Here is a 24,643-nt window from a genome sequence, read left to right as displayed (position 1 = left end):
TGACAGGAGACCATTGGAGGAAGCAGTCCTGTGTATGGAGCAATAGCACCAATAGAGCATTGATAACTGTAAAACTCATTTAAAGGCCTTGAAAAGGATTGTCCATAATTGGACAAAAACTTATTAATGGGCCCAGGGAGGAAAAAAAAAAAAAATCAAGATGCACCTCTTGGACTGGTTTTTCTCCTCCAAATTGAGCACCATGTTCCCTAACTGCCATGGCACGGACTAAGGGCGGCCTTGCACGTTGCGACATCGCAAGCCGATGCTGCGATGTCGCACGCGATAGTCTCCGCCCCGTCGCAGGTGCGATATCGTGTGATAGCTGGCGTAGCGAAAATTAGTGCTACGCCAGCTTCACATGCACTCACCCGCCCTGCGACCGTCGCTCTGGCCGGCGACCCGCCTCCTTCCTGAGGGGGCGGGTCGTGCGACGTCATAGCGACGTCACACGGCAGGCGGCCAATAGCGGCGAAGGGGCGGAGATGAGCAGGATGTAAACATCCCGCCCACCACCTTCCTTCCGCATATCCTACGGAAGCCGCGGTGACGCCGGTAGGAGATGTTCCTCGCTCCTGCGACTTCACACACAGCGATGTGTGCTGCCGCAGGAACGAGGAACAACATCGGACCGTCGCGTCAGCGTAATTATGGATTACGCCGACGCTGCACTGATGATACGATTACGACGATTTTGCGCTCGTTAATCGTATCATCTAGGCTTTACACAGTACGATATCGCATGCGATGCTGGATGTGCGTCCGTCACTTTCAATTTGACCCCACCGACATCGCACCTGCGATGTCGTAGTGTGCAAAGCCCGCCTTAGGGAAGGTCCAGCATGAGGTAAAACACACAACAGAAGGGGGTTTTCCAATCGAACCAAGAGGTACACCGGGGACACATTAACAATGGTGGTCCTTATGCTGGTGAGAGGGAAGATGGACATCTCCTCCACTTACCTGCCGGTGTAACTTGCACCCATAGCCAGTCCCTATAAAGGTTCCTCACCTGTCGCCGAACAGGAACCTGGAGCTCTGAGAGCCCTGGCTAATGAGTGGGAAAGTAAAGATCACTAGTCCCACCCCTGCACTGAAACAACACACCAAGGGTAAGACAGACAGGGGCAAAAAACAACAGACTTACTCCAACAACTAGGCTGCAGTTAGACACAAGTAGTGTTAGACACAAGTGGTAGCCTACACAGCTACCAATAGCAAGGGATCCAGCAGATCCTTCCACCACCAGGTCCTGAATCTAAATGACATAGAGAATACCCTGCACACTCTGCTGAAAGCAGAGGGTAAATAAAGGGACTGGTAGTGGTCCCAAACCGGAAACACCTGCCCAGGAATCAGAAACTGCTGTCAAGGAAAACTGACATTAACCCTTGCCACACCCGAAGAAAGAAAACACATTTAATATCTAGAGTCTCAGATGACAGTGAGAAACTCTAGTCCTGATCCTGTCACTAGTCTAAAAATACAGAGAGACGGCCATGACACTAACAGTCTCCTGCCATCAATATACAATGGGGGTTATATAATGGCTGTTTTCCTTCAGCTCTAAAAAATGTAAACGCTGCAGCCGATCAACAGCCGCTGATTGCTTGCTATGGTCACATGACACCCCCACATGATGTTGATGCCAGGAGACTGGCTTGTAACATAGAGCAGAGAATGGAGGAGCAGTGTCCATCTCGAAGGAGAATATAATTTTTTATTAAGTTTTTTCTTCTTCCTGGGTACATTGCTAAAGGATTATCTAGTAGTAGATACCACTCTAAAGAGTTTGTACCAGGTTTTCACCTCTTTCTGATATCTGTCTTACATTTGTGGAACAAGTTTCAAGATAATCCCACACAACGGTCAACAGATGTCGGCTGCCCTACACAGCCAGCATCTGCCATTAACATCAGCGATAGGAGAGAAGCTCTGATTGCTGCTGTTAACCCCCTAAAATGCCTCTATAAATTGTTGAAAATGGCATTTAAAGTGCATGGTCTGGGGGTGTGCCATACTGGTTGTCCATTTGTGACAGCACAGAGTGCCCCATAGTATGTAGCCATGCTTACTACATGGCACTCCTTACAAGCTCTAGTGCTTCTTTCTCTAAGGCCTCCTTCACACGTCCGTGAACGTGTGTTCTCCGTGGGTTATCTGTGATAACACACGGAGAATGGGAACTTTCTACTCACCTGTCCCTGGCGTCGCTGTTCGTGGTGCTGATCTTCGGTCTCCGGTCCTGCTGACTCCCCACTGCTGTTGCTTCCGTCCCGCAGTGAAGTGACTATGCGATGAGCATAATGAGCGGGGGTCGGAAGCAAGTGACAGCAGCGGCAGAGACAGTAGGGCTGGAGAATGTGAGTACAGAAATTATTTTGATTTCACAGGCAGTGCGTGTCACACGGATCACATCCGTGTGGTCCCTGTGACATCGGTGATGCTGGAGAAAAACGGACATGTCTACGAGTGGGGCACACGTATGCTCCACACGTACACACGGTCCATGGCAAAACACGCATGTGAGCACAGACCCATTGATTTTAATGGGTCTACGTGTGCCCGTGTCTCCGGCACGTGAGGAAATGGACCAAATACGTATCGGAGACACGGACGTGTGAAGGAGGCCTAAGAAATAATGGTCATTATCAGGTTCCCTTTTTTTTGTCTCACTCAGACACCTTAGTTCTGGTGGGCTCAAAAATCCCAACAAAAAAGCCACCTTGGTTAGCAATGTGTGAACATAGCCTTTTACTGAACCAAATAGTCTAATCTGATCATCTAAGTTCAGTGTCTTAGAACCACGAGAACCATGAGATCTTTGATGGCTGCTGTCACACTAGGTACAAAGAAGTACAAAGCGAATGGTGAAAGGGAAAGGAAACCCTGTGTTTAGGGAAAGGGAATATGGTGACCCCTGACTAAACCTTCTGCTGATCCCTGGGGTCCTTCACCACCCTAGATAGGTTCCACACCTATGTGCCGAGCCAGATACCTGACCCTAGGTATTCCTAGTGCTGGGCCCTAAATAGGGAACGGATAGGATGAGCTCTTTGTCAACCCCACTAACCACTATAGACGACAAAATGAGAACACACAGGGGGGAAAGCATGAACTACTTATCTACAGATGACACCACTAAATGTTCAGCAATGTTTTCAGCAACAATACCACAGAGGAGTACAAGCCATCTGCTTGCATCCAAGGCTTGAATGAACTGAAAAATATCACCAGCACCAGTCCAAAGAAGGAAGGGCTATTTAAGCACCAAACTAATACTGACGATCAGCAGCTTGGTGGAAGGTGAGCTCCTGCTGGGTCGAAAAGGGGGAAAGATGAATTCATCAGGACAGCTACCTATACCAATGAATACTGACAGCAGGAACAATGGAAAATCAGGGAGCATTCTCCGCAGCCAAATGCTGTGACCTTCTATTACCCGAATCCACATGACTGTCTGTCACCTGTGACATATAGAAAGGACAACCCCGGCACACTACAACTCCCAAGAAAAGGCAAAATGCGGTAATAAAGTATGCCAATTTTTATTGATCATGTTCTTAATGTTTTGTAGCGTATATGCATCTGGTCCAAAAAACTTGACGTTTCGGCCTCCGGCCTTCATCACAATGGACTATTATCATGCAATATCAAATGTACGTGGACACTCGGCTAAGAGGCTGATAATTACAAAAATGGATGCAGTCTCATATGTGCTTCACTGTGATAGCTTGCATACCATAAGGAAATACGGTATAGTGCGTCAGGGGCACTGGTGCAGGCTCAAGGGCTCTATGTTGGATATTATAGTCAAATGCGCTATGGAAACCAGACCCTTGTGTATGGTGCCATATAAGGCCAGCGTATACTCGGTCACATTAACATAAAGAAATAACCATAGGATGGCGCTTATTATTGGGTCCTAGTTCCACACATAGAAGGAACTGCTGGACGGTGGTGGGATATGTGAGCTGTGTCAGCTGGTGAGCAATCCAGCATATGCTAAGGCAGTAAGGCTATGATGTCAGGCACAAGAGGAGGGATGAAGCCGGTATAACCGGAGGGGAATGCTGCCGGGACCAAACCGCCGCTGGACGAGTGTGCTGTGTAAGTGCAGGAGACCTTACACAGCACACTCGTCCAGCTGGCTTCATGAGGTGTTTTTCAGCAAATTTAACTCTGGCCTGTCTATTTTTGGAATTGATGAATGGTTTGCATCTAGATGTGAACCCTTTGTATTTACTTTCATGGAGTCTTCTCTTTACTGTTCACTTAGCGACAGATACACCTACTTCACTGAGAGTGTTCTGGACTTCAGTTGATGTTGTGAACGGGTTCTTCTTCACCAAAGAAAGTATGCGGCGATCATCCACCACTGTTGTCATCCGTGGACGCCCAGGCCTTTTTGAGTTCCCAAGCTCACCAGTCAATTCCTTTTTTCTCAGAATGTACCCGACTGTTGATTTTGCTACTCCAAGCATGTCTGCTATCTCTCTGATGGATTTTTTCTTTTCTTTCAGCCTCAGGATGTTCTGCTTCACCTCAATTGAGAGTTCCTTAGACCGCATGTTGTCTGGTCACAGCAACAGCTTCCAAATGCAAAACCACACACCTGTAATCATCCCCAGACCTTTTAACTACTTCAGTGATTACAGGTTAACGAGGGAGACGCCTTCAGAGTTAATTGTAGCCCTTAGAGTCCCTTGTCCAATTACTTTTGGTCCCTTGAAAAATAGGAGGCTATGCATTACAGAGCTATGATTCCTAAACCCTTTCTCCGATTTGGATGTGAAAACTCTCATATTGCAGCTGGGAGTGTGCACTTTCAGCCCATATTATATATATAATTGTATTTCTGAACATGTTTTTGTAAACAGCTAAAATAACAAAACTTGTGTCACTGTCCAAATATTTCTGGACCTAACTGTATACCCTCTGCTTCCAGCAGAGGGTGCTTTTTATTTGTTATTCATTCATTTGGAAGCTTGGCCTCGAGGTGTAAGGAGCTAGAGAAGCCCTCTCTGCTACTTGCTGTTTTGGCTGCATCATTGGTGCTGACTGCAGCAGTCTATTGTGTGCTTATTGTACAATGTGGAAGTTTCCCAGTTGTCTGTTTACTTTCCCCCCTTTTTTATATTGTTTTCCCCTGTGCACGATTAGTTCCTCCTTTTTCTGTGATTGCTGTGTGTACGAGTTTTTGTTTTTTCCCCTGTTCGTGTTAGTTGTGGGGTTTGCGTTTACGGTACTGGCTTACCCCTCGGGTAGAGGTGGGGGAGGGGAGTTACACCAGGGCTTGGACAGGAGTTAGGGTCATGCTGGCGACTCAGACCTCAGTACCATCTAGCGTACCTCTGAGCTGAGGAACAGCGCTGGGTCCGCAGTTTGAGAGTCAGCTTAGGTGTCCCGGTCATGATAATATGTCCTTTGCAGCAGCTCCATTATTACATTGGGGCATTCAGATTAATGCACAACCGTGTAATCCATGGATGAATTAAGTCTGTCAGTTTGCAGTGACTTCTTGCTTTGGTTAATAAAATGAAGACACGCTCACTTCTATGGTGTCCACATTCTCTAATAAGCCTTGGGATTTATTTAAGTATCCTTCATTTCTCCAGGGTTGAACTATCAGCTCCACTATGTGTATATAATAAGAACAGAACCTTTGTGTAAATGGTATAATGTGGTGGATTCACCGTGTACATTAGGAAATCTATATTTCCTGCTGACTATGGATTGACTATGTCCGAGACGCTGACACCGCAGTTTGAGAATGAGAAGATAAACCAATTCTAGCAGCTCCTTTTTTACAATTCCACATAGAAATATTACATTTATGGAGTTGAGTTGTCATTTATCCTGACCATCTTTTGTGAAATTGAACCCCGGAAAAATGCTGAGTGAGCGTGGGTACTCCTTTTATACGCCAATGACGTGTGTTTTCATAAATCCTACGATTTTCCATAAAATAACCCGTTTTGATGGATCTCATCAATCCTCCTTAATTCCTCCTGAAAATGTATGAATAAATTGACAACTAGATGTTAGTATATACAATAGATTTTAAATCTGGCGTGTGCGACATAATTTATTCATCCATTTCCAGGAGGAATATTAGAGGAACATCACTATGAAGAGTTCTAAGAAAATGTGCTCCGGAATTGTTATTTTATGGGGAATAATAGTATTTACTAAAGAAGACGTTTCCGGATAGCTGAAGGCCACCTTCCATCGTTTACTTGTATTTTTTATTAGCAAAATATTGGTATATTAATTGTGTAATAATAAGCAAAGGAAATCTGTCAGCAAGTTTTTACTATGTAATCTGAGAGCAGCCTAATGTAGGGGCTGAGACCCTGATTCCAACGACGTGTCACTTATTAGGCTGCTTTCTGCAGTTTTGATAAAATCAATTTTATCTGCCGGTTCTCTGAATGCTGAGCTCCGTACAACTCCACCCACACTACTGATTGGCATCTTTCTGTGTGCACTGTGCATATGCAGAAAGGTGCTAATCAGTGGTGAGGGTGTGCAGAGCTCATGAATATGGTGGACTACATGGCAGCGGGTTTACTAGTCCTCCATTGATCATCAGCTGATAAATCAGTGATTTTATGAAAATTACAGTAAGTGACATATCGCTGCAATCAGGGTCTCTGTCCCCTACATGATGTTGCTCTTAAATTAGGTGCCAGATTCCCTTTAAAGGGAACCTGTCACCAGATTTGGAGACTGTAAGTTGCTGCAACCACCAGTGGGCTCTTATATACAGCATTCTAGAATACTGTATATAAGAGCCCAGGCCGTGCTGCATAATGTAAAAAAACACTTTTAGAATACTCGTGTAAGGGGCGGTTCAAATCAAATGGGTGTCACTGCTCTCCGGTCCGGCGCCTCCTCTCTCCAGTCTGGCGCCTCCTCTCTGCAGCGATTGCCATCCTCCTTACTACCCCAGTGTAGATGACGTGTCCTACGTCATCAACACTAGCTGGCATTGAGGTCCTGAGCAGGCACACTATGATCTGCACTACTCAGGGCAGATCAAAGAATTGTAGTATGCGTTCGCAGGCGGTCCTTAACCTTTCCTTGCACCTGCGCATTACAGTACTTTGATCTGTCCTCAGCAGGTCAGATCACAGTGCGCCCGCGCAGGAGCACAATGTTGACTTGTGTGGATGACATAGACGCGTAATCCACACTGGGCAGGGAAGACGGAGATCGCAGCAGAGAGGTGGCGCCGGACCGGAGATAAGAGACTCCAGACCAGAGAGCAGCGACACCCATCGGACCGGACCGCCCCCTAGGTGAGTATTATAAAAGTGTTTTTTATGTTATACACAGCGGCCTTTGACTCTTATATACCGTATTCTAGAATGCTGTATATAAGAGCTCAGTGATGGTGGCCGCAGCTTATAGGCCCCAAATCTAGTGACAGGTTCCCTTTAAGAACTTATTATAGTTTCTGCACTTATCATTGTTCGCATCAGACTAAGAGCACTCTCTATTTGTAATTTCTTTGTATATTGATGAGATTATTAATAGAGATGGGTGAACAGTGAAATATTCGGGTTCGGATTATACTCTCCGAACACCTAGTTCTATTCCAGTATTCATCACCAAAAACGAACCTAATGCAAGTCAAAGGGAAACCCGAGCATTTTTCTGGGAAATCTTCACGAAAACTGCTCAGGTTCTCCATAGACTTGCATTAGGTTTGTTATTAGTGACAAATAGTGGAATAGAACTAGGTAGAGCAAAATCCGATCCCGAATATTTAACAATGAGCCTGACGGGATTTTCTGCATGTGTAGATGATCTACTTTTCTTTTTTTTCTCAGCCTGGCTCAGAAGATTGTGGCCACTTACCGGCTGTGCTCGGAGCAGCTGTCATCTCAGCACCACTACGACTATGGGATGCGGGCCGTGAAATCTGTCCTCACTGCCGCTGGCAACCTGAAGCTTAAGTATCCAGAAGAGGATGAGAGCGTGCTTCTCCTGCGAGCACTACTAGACGTCAACCTGGCGAAATTCTTGGCACAAGACGTCCCTCTCTTCGAGGTAATCAGACAATGAGTCGTTACAAGTTCTTTATCATATGAACAATGGCTCGCCTTCATCATTTTCCTTCACTGCAGAAATAAGCAAAAGAGCCTTTCCACTCAAAACTTATATAGTCTTCCATACTTTCAAACGATTTGATCTCACCTGAGAGATAATGTGATGAATAGGCAAAATACAGTTGAAGCCAGAAGTTTACATCCACTATCTATAAAGACACATCTGCAGGTTTTTCTCACTATCTGACATGAAATCAGAATAAACTTTTCCCATTTTAGGTCAATTAGGAACCAAAAATATTTATATTTATCAAATGCCAGAATAATTTTTATTACTTTCTTCAAAGTCAAAAGTTTACATACACTAAATGGTACTTTACACGCTGCGACATCGCTAACGATGTATCATTGGGGTCACGTCGTTAGTGACGCACATCCGGCGCCGTTAGCGACATCACAGCGTGTGACACCAAGGAGCGACGTGCAACGATCCCAAAAACGTCTAAAAACGTTGATTGTTGACACATCGCTCCTTTTCAAAATATCGGTGGTGGTGCATACCGCTGGTTGTTCTTCGCTCCTGCGGCAGCATACATCGCTATGTGTGACGCTGCAGGAACGACGAACATCTCCTTACCTGTCTCCACCGGCAATGAGAAAGGAAGGAGGTGGCGGCATGTTCCGGCTGCTGATCTCCGCCCCTCCTCTGCTATTGGCCGGCCGTTTAGTGACACCGCAGTGACGTCGCTATGACGCCAAACGCACCTCTCCCTTGAAGGAGAGATTGTTCGGCGGTCACAGCGACGTCGCTGAAAAGGTATGTGCGTGTGACGCTGCCATAGCGATAATGTTCGCTACGGCAGCGATCACCAAATGTCGCACATACGACGGGGGCGGGTTCTATCTCGCACGACATCGCTAGCTATCGCTAGCATGTAAAGCACCCTTAAGAGTAGTATGCATTTAAACAATATGGGACAGCCCATATGATGATGTCATGTCTTTGGAAGCTTCTGCTAGGTTTATTGGCAACATCTGAGTTAATTATGTGGCACCCAGGGGGCAGGGGGTTAACCTTACTTGTCGCCAGGCCGGTGATGTCGTGTTGGGGATGTTACGGTTGGCGCTGCCCGCCTTCTTGCCCTGAGGTATCCACAATAAAAGGGGGCTAGGAGGTGGATGTTTGTCGTGACGCCACCTGTGGTACGCAGCTAGGGATTAGCTCCTCCAGGGCAGATGGTAATAGCAGCAAAGATGGTATCGCTTCCCACAGGTGTAGCGGGCCCCGGGGAGGATGATAATGTGGGTTGTAGTGGCGGTGGCCATTGGCGCCGAAGCGCGGGACGACAGTGCCGGTAATAAGAGTCTGACTCGGCTGCTGCAGTTCAAGGTGTTTTTACTGACTCATATGCCGCTCACCCGGGAAGTACCGGTCACCCGCTGTGATGGGCTCTCGTCGACCTCGGATAAGTTGGAAGAAGCCACTGGTGTTTATAAAGTGTCCTTTCTAAGAGTTGCCCCTCCAGTAGTGAGGAACCCGGTCTGAGCCTCTCGCTCCAAGCCTCAGGCCCTGTGAAAGAAAAAAAAGGAAGAAGGTGGTGGTGGTGTCGTGTGGCCAGAACTGATGTCCCAGCTAGACTGACTGAAGATTGAGTAAGGTTGCTCCTACTTCTACCGCAAGTGGAACCCGCCCCCCAGGTGGTTGTCCTAGTGACCGGGAAGTCCCATACTTCGTGATGGCCAACCCGCTGCCTACCCTAGTCCAGCTCGCCAGTGAGAAGGCTCCTAAGCTGTATGTAAAGTGTGAATGTGAAACACCAGTGATTAACCCCCTCCTTACCCGAGGCGAATACCGCACCTTAAATGAGGTGCAGTACTCTGTGACGACTGGAGCCGCAGGGGCGCCACAATTAGACACACACCTCTGGATGTATTTTAATGCACACCTGAAACACACTGCTTCTTTGTGTAGCATCATGGGAAAGTCATAAGAAATCAGCCAAGATCTCAAGAAGAGATTGGACTTGCACAAGTCTCGTTCATCCTTGGGTGCAATTTCCAGATACCTGAAGGTGCATTGTTCATCTGTACAAGCAACTGTATGCAAGTACAAACAAGATGGGAATGTCCAGCCATCATACCGCTCAGGAAGGAGAGGTTTATTGGCAACATCTGAGTTAATTAGAGACTCACCTGTGGATATATTTTAATGCACACCTGAAACACACTGCTTCTTTGTGTAGCATCATGGGAAAGTCAAAAGAAACTTTCCTTCTGCGTTCGTTTTTGAAAGTCCGCCAGGGTTTTACTTTTTTATTTTTTTGTCTGGACCGCTTATCAAAAAATCACGGCCAGGCAATATTTTTTACGGACACATTAGAAAGCCACTATGATTATAAGTGATAAATATCTACAGCCCATAATTCTGATATGAAGACATCAGCTGTCTTTACTTTAAACTGTAAAATGATGATAATTACAGTCAAAAAAATCTGTATAAGATTTTACAGCTTCCAAAAAATCAGAGACCTTAATTTTATGGACAGGACAAAATAGTACCCTATTTTTGCAGACTGTCCTGAAATTTCTGGACTGTTGGCAACCTAGCCTTTTGTCAAGTGTAATCTGTCTGTAGGAGGAACAGAGAAACTGGTAAGGCTAGGTTCACATTTCCGTTGTTTTGCATCAGTCACAATCCGCCGCTCTGATAAACAATGCAATCTGTTTGGTGGATTCCGTTGTTTCCCATAGACTTGTATGAGCGGCGGATTGCGACTGATGCCCTTGCGTTGCATCCTCCGCCCGACTGATCAGTCGTGGAACGACTGACCGTCGGGCGGCAGGAACGCAGCTTGTAACATTTTTGAGCAACGGAATCCTTAGAATTTAGAATGCTGATCACCCGGCAGACGCCTTCTGTGAGCGATCAGCTGATGTCCCGGCAGCCGGCTTCTGTGAGCGATCAGCTGATCACCCGGCGGCCGGCTTCTGTGAGCGATCAGCTGATCACCCAGCGGCTGGCTTTTGAGAGTGATCAGCTGATCTCTTGGCCACCAGCTTTTGAGAGTGATCAGCTCATCTCCTGGCCGCCAGCTTTTGAGAGCGATCAGCTGATCTCCCGGCGGCCGGCTAATGAGAGCGATCAGCTGATCGTTCTCTCGCTCTCGTTTTACAACGGAATACGCTTTCTAATTCCAATTATTGTCATCCGTTGTACAACGCATCAGTCACAAGCGTCAAGCAACGCATGTGACTGATGCAAAACAACGGAAATGTGAACCTAGCCTAACAGATTACAGGAAGGGAGGTGGGTTGTTTTTCTCTCTGCTCTCAATTTTCATAAAACTGGGGTTGGATGATAGCAGGAGTAATGTACAGTTAGGTCCAGAAATATTTGGACAGTGACACAATTTTCGCGAGTTGGGGTCTACATGCCACCACATTGGATTTGAAATGAAATCTCGACAACAGAATTCAAGTGCAGATTGTAACGTTTAATTTGAAGGTTTGAACAAAAATATCTGATAGAAATTGTAGGAATTGTACACATTTCTTTACAAACACTCCACATTTTAGGAGGTCAAAAATAATTGGACAAATAAACCAAACCCAAACAAAATATTTTTATTTTTAATATTTTGTTGCGAATCCTTTGGAGGCAATCACTGCCTTAAGTCTGGAACCCATGGACATCACCAAACGCTGGGTTTCCTCCTTCTTAATGCTTTGCCAGGCCTTTACAGCCGCAGCTTTCAGGTCTTGCTTGTTTGTGGGTCTTTCCGTCTTAAGTCTGGATTTGAGCAAGTGAAATGCATGCTCAATTGGGTTAAGATCTGGTGATTGACTTGGCCATTGCAGAATGTTCCACTTTTTTGCACTCATGAACTCCTGGGTAGCTTTGGCTGTATGCTTGGGGTCATTGTCCATCTGTACTATGAAGCGCCGTCCGATCAACTTTGCGGCATTTGGCTGAATCTGGGCTGAAAGTATATCCCGGTACACTTCAGAATTCATCCGGCTACTCTTGTCTGCTGTTATGTCATCAATAAACACAAGTGACCCAGTGCCATTGAAAGCCATGCATGCCCATGCCATCACGTTGCCTCCACCATGTTTTACAGAGGATGTGGTGTGCCTTGGATCATGTGCCATTCCCTTTCTTCTCCAAACTTTTTCCTTCCCATCATTCTGGTACAGGTTAATCTTTGTCTCATCTGTCCATAGAATACTTTTCCAGAACTGAGCTGGCTTCATGAGGTGTTTTTCAGCAAATTTAACTCTGGCCTGTCTATTTTTGGAATTGATGAATGGTTTGCATCTAGATGTGAACCCTTTGTATTTACTTTCATGGAGTCTTCTCTTTACTGTTGACTTAGAGACAGATACACCTACTTCACTGAGAGTGTTCTGGACTTCAGTTGATGTTGTGAACGGGTTCTTCTTCACCAAAGAAAGTATGCGGCGATCATCCACCACTGTTGTCATCCGTGGACACCCAGGCCTTTTTGAGTTCCCAAGCTCACCAGTCATAGTTACATAGTTACATAGTTACTTAGGTTGAAAAAAGACCTAGGTCCATCTAGTTCAACCTTCCTCCACCAGTTCTACATTTAGTCACTAAGTCATTTATAACCAACAATGTTTTGTGTACTGAGGAAATCATCCAGCCCTTTTTTAAAAGCTGTTATAGTATCTGCCATTACTACCTCTTGTGGTAGGGCATTCCACAGTCTGACCGCTCTAACTGTAAAGAACCCTTTCCTATTTAGGTTTCGGAATCGCTTTTCTTCCACTCGCAGTGAGTGCCCCCTAGTCCTTAGTACTGTCTTTGGAAGGAATAAGTCATGTGCCAGTCCTTTATATTGACCACACATGTATTTATACATATAAATGAGATCTCCTCTGAGACGTCTTTTTTCTAAGCTAAACATATCTAACTTTTTCAACCTGTCATCATATGGGAGGCCTTCCATTCCTTGTAATAGTCTAGTTGCCCGCCTTTGAACTGACTCTAACTTCTGAATGTCCTTTTTAAAATGTGGAGCCCAAAACTGGATCCCGTATTCCAGATGTGGCCTTACAAGTGATTTATAGAGGGTACGTTGGGATCACGGGATCTAATCTCTCTTTTTATACACCCTAAAATCTTGTTTGCTTTAGCAGCTGCTGCTTGACATTGAGTGCTGCTGCTCAGCTTATTTGTAATGAGAATACCCAAGTCCTTCTCCTGTTCTGTAGTCCCGAGTTTACTTCCATTTAATGTATATGCAGCTATAGGATTACTCCGTCCTAGGTGCATTACTTTACATTTATCAACATTAAATCTCATTTGCAGTCAATTCCTTTTTTCTCAGAATGTACCCGACTGTTGATTTTGCTACTCCAAGCATGTCTGCTATCTCTCTGATGGATTTTTTCTTTTTTTTCAGCCTCAGGATGTTCTGCTTCACCTCAATTGAGAGTTCCTTAGACCGCATGTTGTCTGGTCACAGCAACAGCTTCCAAATGCAAAACCACACACCTGTAATCAACCCCAGACCTTTTAACTACTTCATTGATTACAGGTTAACGAGGGAGACGCCTTCAGAGTTAATTGCAGCCCTTAGAGTCCCTTGTCCAATTACTTTTGGTCCCTTGAAAAAGAGGAGGCTATGCATTACAGAGCTATGATTCCTAAACCCTTTCTCCGATTTGGATGTGAAAACTCTCATATTGCAGCTGGGAGTGTGCACTTTTAGCCCATATTATATATATATATATAATTGTATTTCTGAACATGTTTTTGTAAACAGCTAAAATAACAAAACTTGTGTCACTGTCCAAATATTTCTGGACCTAACTGTATGTTGGGAAGTCGGTGGGAAGGAAGTTGCAGCACCCCTAGTGCTGGTAGAATGGTGATGAAGCGTAAACCACCCTAGAAGGACAATGGATGTCAAAACAAAGGACATGAGAATTGGGTTAGTTCCTAGACATAGCGTTGGCAGGGATTGAGAACTAAAAATTTGTACAAACATCCATTCAGACGATAATCGCGCCATTTAAAAGACCCTCTAGTAACATGACCTTCTTATCTACATAATCCATGACTGGATCCCGCAGTTAGGGAAGGTGCACACAATCGTTTTGTCTCCACCTGAGACAAAATATGCTCATCAGACCCTGATCAGAGTGGGATCAGTTGTTGTCGGAGGTAGAGGAAAAAAAAAAAAAAACACTCTCTATCTTTATGCCAGCCCATGAAAATGAGACGACACTCAGATGTCATCCAAGTGCGGTCCTAAGTTTTCCACGGATCCATAGATTTGCATTGCCAATTTTGATCTGGCACATGGATCAAAATCAGACGTCACCGATTTTTCTTTCTCAGCCCAAGGAAATAAATTGGACTTGTGCACAGCTCCATAGAATAACATGGGTATGAGTGCGATCTGTGGAAAGCACAGGTTGCACTCGTCCAATATAATCAGTCGTGTGCACAAGCCGTAAGAAGACGTGAAAATATGTCCAACAGCCTCTCCCTACAATGCGGCAGGTATACCGAATAGTCTTTTCTCCTTGTGGTCTGTTCACCTCTGTCTAGATTTTATTCCTCAAAGAAGGAAATTATATTTAATTGCGTTGATTACTTAGTTCTAACATTGCTTTCATGCCCCATTGTGCGATTTTAAATAAAGCGTATGCTTTCTACCCCGTAATGACAGACAGAGGAAACCAAAACTCTGTAACACAAGATGTGCTCACAGCAGTATGAGACAATAAAAGAAGAGGAGGAAAACAAGGGCAGGGAGGAAACAAGACGACTGGTAAACTGCACAACCACTCCAAGCAAAAAGCAACACTTTCCAGATATTCTCGGACACCTAAACACACAGACCAACCAGGGGCGTACATAGAAATCATTGGGTCCCATAGCAGAGCTTCTAATTGCCCCCCCCCTAAAAAAAATAAAAAATAATAATATCTGGCTGGGTCACAGAAGCATACTTCACAACTTTACAGCCCTTATTACAAAGTAATTTTCCTCCTATTGAAGCCCTTATATTCCCCTTTCATTGCAGCCATAAGGTATAATGACAGCAAAAAGGGCCCCACAAACACTGTATGATACCCCACAGTGAATTCCTCCACAGTATTCAACACAAGCAGAGTATGATGGCCCTACTGTACCCCCCTTCAACTACCCTGGCAATGAATGATAACCCCGATAGAGTAAGATCCCCAACTGATACCCCCACACAGCTCTTCATGCAGTATAATGGGCCTACATATAGTATAATAACCCCTACTATCTCTCCAAATAGTTTAATGGCCCCCACACAGCCCTCATCACATTATGATAGATGCCACACAAATCTTCACACTGCATATATGTTTGCATACAGTATACTGGCCCTCAAATAAAGTATAAAGGCTCCCTCATAGTCCTCCAAATAATATAATGGGCCCCACAAAGCCTTCCATATAGTATAATGGGCCACACATAGTCCTTAATAGAGTAATGGACCTGACATAGTCCTCCATTTAGTATACTGTGCTCCCCCATAGTCCTCCATAAAGTATAATAGGCCCCACGTAGTCCTCCATATTGCCTAATGCACCACTATTCCCCCATGTATTATAGTGCACCTCATAGTCCTCCAGATATTTTAATGCACTCATAGTTCTTCATATATTATAATGCACTCCCCATAGTTATCCATATATTATAATGTACACCCCATAGTCCTTCACATAGTATAATGCACCCCATAGTCCTTCATATAGTTTAATACAGTCCTCCTAGTTCTCCATGTATTATAACGCACCCGATATTCCTCTATATAATATAATACAGCCCACATATTCCTCCATATAGTAATATGCACACCTTATATTCCACCATATAGTATTATGCACCCCTTATATTCCTCCATATAGTGGTATGCAGCTCTCCTATACAAGTATGCAGCCCCATATAGTAATATGCAGCCCCCATATACTTTTATGCAACCCCCGTATAGTAGTATGCAGCCCCCACAGTCCTCTGGCCACCGTGATTAATACATAAATACTCACTTCTCCTTGTTCCCCTGCTGCTCCGGTTTTCTCAGCGTGTCCAATGTTCTGCCACTATGCACAAAGTGCACATCTCAGCAGCACAGTGCCGCGCAGCAGTGACACTACCGTGCTCTGCCGTGCTGACACGTCAGAGCGCCGCAGACACAATAGGAGAATGATGAGAGAGGGAGCACTCCGCTACTTCTCTCCTCATTGCTTTCAATGGTATCATCATCTGCAAAATGTAGATACAATTGAAAGTGCGATCCTTGGCAGGGGGCCTGTGGCCAATGCCCAGGTCTGGCTTTGTTGATCAGAGATGCCAGAGAACCATGGGGCGGAGTGTCAGAATTTGCAATGTGAACAGTGCTTGACGCTGCTATGACAGTCGGTGAAGTTCATGCAAAACTCCGTGTGACAGTAACAGTATAAATATGGTTTGCCCTCTAAATAACTCAATGCACAGTCAGTATTGTCAAAGCCGCCGGCAACAAATGTGAATACACACCTAAGAGAAGATGGCCAAATTGTGCCCAAAGTGTCAATATTTTGTGTGGCCACCATTATTTTGAAGCACTGCCTTGACTCTCTTGGGCATGGAGGTCACTAAAGCGTCACAGGAGCCGCTGGATCCTCTTCCATCCTCCATGACAACATCACGGAGCTGATAGATATTAGAGACTTTGCGCTTCTCCACCTTCCATTTGAGGATTGCCCACAGATGCTCAATAGGGTTTAGGTCTGTAGACGCTTGACTAGCCTGCACCTTCACCCTCAGGTTCTTTAGCAAGGCAGTGGTTAGAGGTGTGTTTAGGGTCGCTATCAAGTTGGAGCACTGACCTGGCCATCTTTATGTAGAGCAACGATTCTTTTTTTGACCAGTATGACCAGTATGAGAGTGTGTGTGAGTGATAACACCAAATGTAACACCCCTGCTCTTCATACACACCTGAGACCTTGTAACACTAATGACCCACATGACACTGGGGAGGGAAATTGGCTAATTTGGCACAATTTGACCATTTTTACTTAGGGGTGTACTCAATTTTGTTGCCAGCAGTTTAGACATTACTGGCTGTATGATAAATTATTTAGAGGACACCAAATCTATACTGTTATACAAGCTGCACACCGACACTGTACATTGTATCACAGGGTCAGAGCTTCAGTGCTGTCCCATGAAAAGATATAATAAACAATTTATAAAACTGTGAGGGGTGTACTTCCCTTTGTGATTATGTTGAGAAGTGTACACTCCTCAACATTGAAATTGTATTATAATATATGTATTGTAATTTTGTTTTATCTTTTAGGAAACAAATTAGGTAAAAGAAAGGACCTTATTTGTCTGCTAAAAGATAAAATGTCTCTGGTTAACATTTTTTTTTTCTGCCTTGATTATTTTATCTAATACTGTAATGGGGCATCAATAGGAGCCCCAGTTTCAGGGGAAATCAGTTCCTTACAGTGACAACATAGCCGGCCTGCTATGCTGGCAGATACCCAGCTATCATATGTGATCGCCAGCATTGTCGAAGCTTCTACTCATTGCATAGCACTCATTTACCTCTCTATAGCTGGTAAAGTAGAAGACAGAAGTAGTAATAAACTACTTCTGCCTTCTTCATAGAATTTTTTTCATGGAATTATGTTACAATCACACTTACTGTTTTTTTTGGTTTATAAAACGCACCAGATTATAAGACACAGCCTAAATTTAGAGGAAAAAAAAGGTTAAAAAATGGTGTCCGTCTTACAATCCAATGCTGTCTTACCGCGGGGGTGGCGGCAGTGGTGGTATAGCGGGGTCACAGGAGGCAGAGGCAGTTGTGGAGCAAGTCCATACTGCGGGCAGTATAACCAGTGGATGTCCCAGATGCTGGGAAGTAGGTAACTTTTAGAAACTGGCTTCAAAGAAATGGCACCCGGAGGTGACGCGTGCGCAGATCGGTTCAATGACAAGCCGAGATCTCATCTGTGCATGCGCCACTTCCAAGGGCCATTTTCCTTAAGTCCACTGCTGGGAGATCAATGGGCCAGAGGCGGAGTGTGTGCAGATAAGATCTTAAGCTGAGAGCTTCATCTGCGCAAGCGCTGACTTCGGGCGCTATTATTTGAAGCCCGCAACACCGACATCTTCAGGATGCCTCTGCCTAACCACACGCAGCATAGCAGCCCACTGCACTGCAGCACAGCACCCCGCAGGCCTAAGCTACCCCTCTCCACCACCTCCTGGTAAAGTTCATTCTGATTATAAGACGCACCTCTCATTTTCCTCCCAATTTTTCCGGTGGAAAAGTGCATCTTATAATCCAAAAAATATGGTAATTAAAGTTAAGGACCAAGAGACATAAATTTGGTCATTATCAAATTGAGATATTTCTTACACATTTGAGGATTTTATCCAACTTTCATGAATAGAGAAATAACAACTTTTCCAAAACCACATAAAATAATTAAAAAAGTGAATGGAAACGGCATAAAACCCATATAAACCACATATGGAACCGTCAGTTGTTTCTTACAATGTGTTGTCAGTGTGGTCTTCTGCCGTTTTGTGTTATCTTGCCCTAATTCCATCACAGGTATATACTTGTGACAGTGTTTTGGTAAAATACTGCCGTGTACATTTCTTCGCTTTCATTAATAGATGTAAACACTCCAATAAAATGCACTTTTATTAATACGGGGGTGCATGGATTTTCTGTCATCTATTGTAAAACACAAAACCATCTCACTTATTTTAATAGATTTTTCTCACACATGTAATATCATATACCAGTAAGTCTATTAAGCTCTGTAAGAGCCTGCAATGCTCCCATTATACTGTCAGAACGTGTAAGAACGATCCATCTCTCACGCATCCATCCATTATCTCCGTGACTGGCATTATTGACATTCTAAATGAGAGTTAGTGATCTACGATAACTCAAATGTCAAAAGTGTAAGGCAAAAGACGTTGCCGGGTCCATTGTGAGCTTTTCGGTAAAATTTACACTTATTAACTTCATCATTTAAAAGATGATTGGTTAGACTTGTTCTGCTGAGATACAATTACTAGAGCGCCTGTTTCTTGTTTTCTCCGAGCTTATATACTAATGAGTTTTGGGAGACCATCACCTTGTCACTTATAAACCTTCCTTGGATTACTTTTGGTATGTACTAACCACTGAATACCGAGGAAACCCCAAAAAGACCTCATGTAATGGTTAAACTCGTTCTGCTGAGATACAATTACTAGAGCGCCTGTTTCTAGTTATCTCCGAGCTTATGTACTAATAAGCTTTGGGAGACCATCACCTTGTCACTTGTAAACCTTCCTTGGATTACTTTTGGTATATACTAACCACAGGATACCGAGAAAACCCCCCAAAAGACCTCATTTTCGAAATTACATGACAAATTAATTTGGTAATTACATTTTTGCCCATGTCAAAGTTGCTCAAATCCTTACGCTTTGCTCATCTTTCCAGCTTCTAATATGTCAGCGTCAAGATGTGACGGTTTACTTGCTGCCTAATATATCTCACCTTTTGACAGGAGCCATTCTCACAATATAATCAGTGTTATTTACTTCTCCGCCCAGTGGTTTAATTGGCGTGGCTGATTGGTGTACACTCATAGAAAACATATTGACATGCCAGTAATGTCTACAGACTTGCTGTCCAAATCACCCAGTTGTGGGATTGACATGAGCCGTAGGCAAAGTGGTTTCAACACAATGACCTCTGTCTTCATCAAAACACAACCTCATCATTATATAGGCTTACAGCCATGGATTGTTATTGAACAGGACCCGCTGCCGTCTCCCCTTAGCCTCCTGATGAACCTCTGAAGGGAGAGGAGAGACGCGTTGAGGCCTGGCAGGCCTGGATTCCTGCTTCTCAGGGAAGTAATTCATCTTTTCTCCCTGTTATACTATATTATATAGAATATGATTGGAGCAACCTTTTCTATTTTGCAGTAATTTGCAGGGGTGTCTGTATCCCATTTTTCTTTCAGCTCCTGGGGTATAATGGGGAGATTATCTGAGCCCCTTGTGATATGACTCTAGGTGACTGTAATATACTTTTGGGGTATACCACCCTGTAACATATGTGGTTGTAAATAACTCTTATGGATCACTACCTTGCATAAAGATAATTTATTAGGAATAGAAGTCTATACGTCTTGTACAGTGCTAGTATCATGAGTAGGAATTCCTGGTTGTAGATCAGTAAATTGATACCTTCTTGATCTAAGGAAAACAATAAAGGGAGGAGTATTACCATTTGGGAACTCATATATATTGTACTGTGCAAGCACCACTATAGGGCTTTCCATCCCATCCCTATATCAGGGTCAGGGAGAGGGAGAGCCGACGTGGAACGGGGGCGCCCGGTAACTTATGGTGTCATACCCTCCATTGTTAGGTAGGGATACACTACCCTTATAGGGCTATATTAGTTTCCCTTCCCTTTCCTAAAGTGAGTGTGTATATAAAACTCCTTGGTTATTTACAAGGATAACGTGATCCATTCTCATTTATATGTTTGTCTGTCTGTTTGTGGATACATTTTAATGAATATTAATAAAATTGCACATTTTAAAATAGGGTTGAGATTACATGTTAGTCCCTTTTTGAGCACTCTGCCCATCTATTTAACTCTGTTAGTTCATCATTATATCAGACAAAACCCATGAAAAAAACCCAATTTGGCACATACAGTACAGACCAAAAGTTTGGACACACCTTCTCATTCAAAGAGTTTTTTTTATTTTGATGACTCTAAAAATTGTAGATTCACATTGAAGACAACACAACTATGAATTAACACATGTGGAATGAAATACTTAAAGTGTAAAACAACTGAAAATATGTCTTATATTCTAGGTTCTTCAAAGTAGCCACCTTTTGCTTTGATTATTACTTTGCATACTCTTGGCATTCTCTTGATGAGCTTCAAGAGGTAGTCACGGAAATGGTTTTCCAACAGTCTTGAAGGAGTTCCCAGAGATGCTTCCACTTGTTGGCCCTTTTGCCTTCACTCTGCGGTCCAGCTCACCCCAAACCATCTTGATTGGGTTCAGGTCTGGTGATTGTGGAGACCAGGTCATCTGGCGTAGCACCCCATCACGCTCCTTCTTAGTCAAATAGCCCTTACACAGCCTGGAGGTGTGTTTGGGGTTATGGTCCTGTTGAAAATAAATGATGATCAAACTAAACGCAAACTGGATAGAATAGCATGCCGCTGCAAGATGCTGTGGTAGCCATGCTGGTTCAGTATGCCTTCAATTTTGAATAAATCCCCAACAGTGTCAGCAGCAAAGCACCCCCACACCATCACACCTCCTCTTCCATGCTTCACGGTGGGAACCAGCCATGTAGAGTCCATCCGTTCACCTTTTCTACAAAGACACGGTGGTTGGATCCAAAAATCTCAAATTTGGACTTATCAGACCAAACCACAGATTTCCACTGGTCTAATGTCCATTCCTTGTGTTCTTTAGCCCAACCAAGTCTCTTCTGCTTGTTGTCTGTCCTTAGCAGTGGTTTCCTAGCAGCTATTTTACCATGAAGGCTGCTGCACAAAGTCTCCTATTAATAGTTTTTCTAGAGATGAGGTGTGTCCAAACATTTGGTCTCTACTGTACTTATTATAAGGAAATAAGTACAGTGGAACCTTGGATTACGAGCATAATTGGTTCCGGGAGTGCGCTCTTAAACCAAGTTACTCTTATATGAAAGCGAATTTTCCCATAGGAAACAATTGAAACAGACAATTCGTTTCACAACCCAAAAATATTTACTGTATTTATGCAAATTTATTACTGTAATACAAAATAATGTACTGTATTCATATAACATTATTACAGTACACTAACACAAAATACTGTACAATACAGTAAAAAACATAAAAACAAATTAAACTGCACTTTAGCTTACAATAGAATTGTTGGTGTGCGAGAGGTATAGTATAAGTAATGTGCTGCACTGGTTAGCAGAAAGAAAAGTGCAATACTGTATCTACAAATGCAAATTGATAGACATGCTATATAGTATATACTGTACTGTACAATGGTAAACTGTATACAATGCATATGTACAGAAAGTTACCTCCAGAGCTGGTCAGAGCGCAGTGAAAGGATAGAACCGGAAGTGTGCACAGTGAGGATTTTTGCTCTTATTGCAAAGCATTGCTCTTAAACCAAGTTACACATTTGTAAAAAGCTTTGCTTGTCTTACAAAACACTCCCAAACCAAGTTACTCTTAAACCAAGGTTCCACTGTACTGTATTTTCCAGGTACAGTAGGTTGACTGCAGTAATGACACTGATCAGCAAGTTGAACCTTGGGATGTAGCTGGGTGGAATAGAGGAAGCAAGCGGGTCAGAATAGTAAACTTTCCACAAATATTCATGATGAGCAGGGTACTGAGGCCGGTTCTGACCCCTCTAGCGCCATCAGAGCAGGAGTGCACAACAGCAGAGGCAGACCAGGTACAGTAAGTATGTGACCTTATGGAAATGCCCCTCAAGTTCTGATCTACAAGCTTGAAAACCATGGAAAAATAAGGGGGAGGTGAAAATTGTGGAGCTATTATACAGTTAGAAGACCGGAAAGAATAGAGCAAAAAAAAATGTTCTTCTAGAGCTGTGCTCCTCTCAAATAAACGAGCCAGTACACATAGTGAATTGAAAGTCCAGAGGTTCCATATCTGATGCAATGTGATCCTGAGACTACTGGTAGAATATGGCAAGAATGGCTAACGTCCGGCGGTCTTTACATCCTTGTTGTGTTCTCTTCACAGGGCATCATTTCTGATCTTTTTCCTGGAGTGGTTCTGCCTAAACCAGATTATGACCTTTTTATTCAAGCCCTGAAAGAAAATATTGCCAAGATGAATCTGCAACCTGTTCCATGGTTTATAGGGAAGATAATCCAGGTAATGCTATATAACTAGGCCTACTTTGCTTTGTGATATGACTTAAGGCTACTTTACACACTGCGATATCGGTCCTGATATCGCTAGTGTGGGTACCCGCCCCCATCTTTTGCGCGACACGGGCATATCGCTGCCCGTGCCGCACAACATCGCCCACAGCCGTCACACATACTTACCTGTCCGGCGACGTCGCTGTGACCGGCAAACCGCCTCCTTTCTAAGGGGGCGGTCCGTGCGGCGTCACAGCGACGTCACTGAAACGTCACTGAACCGCCGCCCAATAGCAGCGGAGGGGCGGAGATGAGCGGGACGTAACATCCCGCCCACCTCCTTCCTTCCGCATAGCGGCCGGGAGGCAGGTAAGGGGAGCTTCCTCGTTCCTGCGGCGTCACACGCAGCGATGTGTGCTGCCGCAGGAACGAGGAACAACCTCGTTACTGCTGCAGTAACGAGATTTGAGAATGGACCCCCGTGTCGCCGATTAGCGATTTTGCACGTTTTTGCAACGATGCAAAATCGCTTATCGGTGTCACACGCAACGGCATCGCTAATGCGGCCGGATGTGCGTCACGAATTCCGTGACCCCAACGACTCCGCATTAGCGATGTCGTAGCGTGTAAAGCCCGCTTTAGTTGTTATTTGATCTTTCCGCACACATCCACATAAGAGAAGCTCCGATACTCTATCTGTAAGCACATACAGCATATACAGTATATAAGACACATATAAAGTCTCAGTCCCCAGAATTTTGGGCCACGGAACAAACTGTCATTCATAGAAGAGAACTACTTTACCCTTATACTCAGTAGACCTGAGACACCACACCCGTTAAAGGGGTATATCTAAAATGGACAATTATCACAGAATAAAGCCTGCTTTACACGCTGCAATGTATCTTACAATGTGTCGGCGGGGTCACGTCGTAAGTGACGCACATCCGGCATTGTAAGGTACATTGCAGTGTGTGACAGATACGTGCGATTGTGATTGAACGTTAAAACGTTCATCGCATACACATCGTACCTTTCTCTAGAATTGAACGTCAGACTGTTCAATGTTCCCGGGGTAGTGCACATCGCAGTGTGTGACACCCCAGGAACGATGAACAGATCTTACCTGCGGCTTCTGGCCCACAATGTGGAAGGAAGGAGGTGGGTGGGATGTTTACGTCCCGCTCAGCTCCGCCCCTCCGCTTCTATTGGCCGGCTGTCGCGTGACGTCGATGTGATGCCAAACGTCCCTCCCACTCCAGGAAGTGGACGTTCGCCGCCCACATCGAGGTCGTATGGAAAGTAAGTACGTGTGACGGGGGGTTACTGGTATGTGCGGCACGTTCAACAAATTGAACGTGCCACACATACGATGGGGGTGTTGCAAATCGCATACGATATCGTATGCAAAATTGCAACGTGTAAAGCAGGCTTAAGGGATAAATATCTGATCTCTGAGACCCCCACCAATTACTTGAACCTTAGCCCATTACCTCTTTACTGTTAGCCCCTTTAATTAGAAGGCATTTAAATTAACTGGGGGTCAAGTCTGCACCCTGCCCCTCCTTTCAGTATCTGTTAATCTAAAAGAACTAGCTGAGTGCTTTTCTTGTCCATCCCTGCCAGTCCA

General features: G+C 44.3%; 1 protein-coding gene across 1 annotated transcript in view; it reads left to right on the top strand.

The window, feature by feature from the left end:
- Positions 1–24,643, top strand: part of DNAH3 (dynein axonemal heavy chain 3) — a 594,186-nt gene that overhangs the window by 347,824 nt on the left and 221,719 nt on the right. Inside the window, exons 33-34 of the mRNA XM_075319752.1 lie at positions 7,839–8,058; positions 22,889–23,023. Of these exons, the coding sequence (XP_075175867.1) occupies positions 7,839–8,058; positions 22,889–23,023 (355 nt within the window). The remainder of the gene's footprint in view (positions 1–7,838; positions 8,059–22,888; positions 23,024–24,643) is intronic.

This window comes from Anomaloglossus baeobatrachus, chromosome 7 (assembly GCF_048569485.1).
Source record: "Anomaloglossus baeobatrachus isolate aAnoBae1 chromosome 7, aAnoBae1.hap1, whole genome shotgun sequence".
Taxonomy (NCBI): domain Eukaryota; kingdom Metazoa; phylum Chordata; class Amphibia; order Anura; family Aromobatidae; genus Anomaloglossus; species Anomaloglossus baeobatrachus.
This window is presented reverse-complemented; position numbering and strand designations above follow the sequence as displayed.